This window comes from Geospiza fortis, unplaced genomic scaffold (genome assembly GCF_000277835.1).
Source record: "Geospiza fortis unplaced genomic scaffold, GeoFor_1.0 scaffold599, whole genome shotgun sequence".
Lineage (NCBI taxonomy): Eukaryota > Metazoa > Chordata > Aves > Passeriformes > Thraupidae > Geospiza > Geospiza fortis.
The window spans coordinates 279,547-280,038 of NW_005054605.1; the positions used below are offsets into that span (position 1 = coordinate 279,547).

Consider the following 492-nt stretch of genomic DNA (forward strand, 5'->3'; position numbering starts at 1 on the left):
GGGAGCAGCCGGCGGCCGCCCGGCACGGGATGGTGGCCCCCGCCCGCCCGCAGCGTTCACATTTCTGCGAGCAGAGGAGTCCAAGGGGTCAGCAAGTCTGCAGCAAACCGAGTTCCTGCCATTCCCCCTGGATCCCCTCTGGGATCTGCTCACCTGTGAGATCCCTGAGAAAACAGCTCTGGCCACGCCGGCCACCTCCGGCCCCGCACCGGCCGCCCAGGCCGCACACCAGTGGTGCACCCAGCAGTGCCCTGTGGGGAGGGGGAGTCAGGGACAGCTTGGGGACACTCAGGTGGCAGGATGGGGACACTCAGGTGGCAGGATGGGGACCCCGTGCTGTGATCACACTCACCCGTCGGCTCGAAGAGCTGCGCTGCCGTCACCCCCTCGGAGAAGCCAATTTGTGCCAGGCTGTCACCCGCCAGCTCTGGCTCTGGGGGGAGCTGGCTGGGCCCCGGGGGTGGCCCCGGGCCGGGCCCATCAGGGGGCTCG

The 492-nt window shown here is 69.7% G+C and overlaps 1 protein-coding gene across 1 annotated transcript in view; it reads right to left on the reverse strand.

The window, feature by feature from the left end:
- Positions 1-492, reverse strand: part of KMT2D (lysine methyltransferase 2D) — a 29,094-nt gene that overhangs the window by 28,148 nt on the left and 454 nt on the right. The window contains 3 exon segments of the mRNA XM_031064566.1: positions 7-64; positions 154-251; positions 353-488. Coding sequence (XP_030920426.1) covers positions 7-64; positions 154-251; positions 353-488 — 292 coding nt within the window.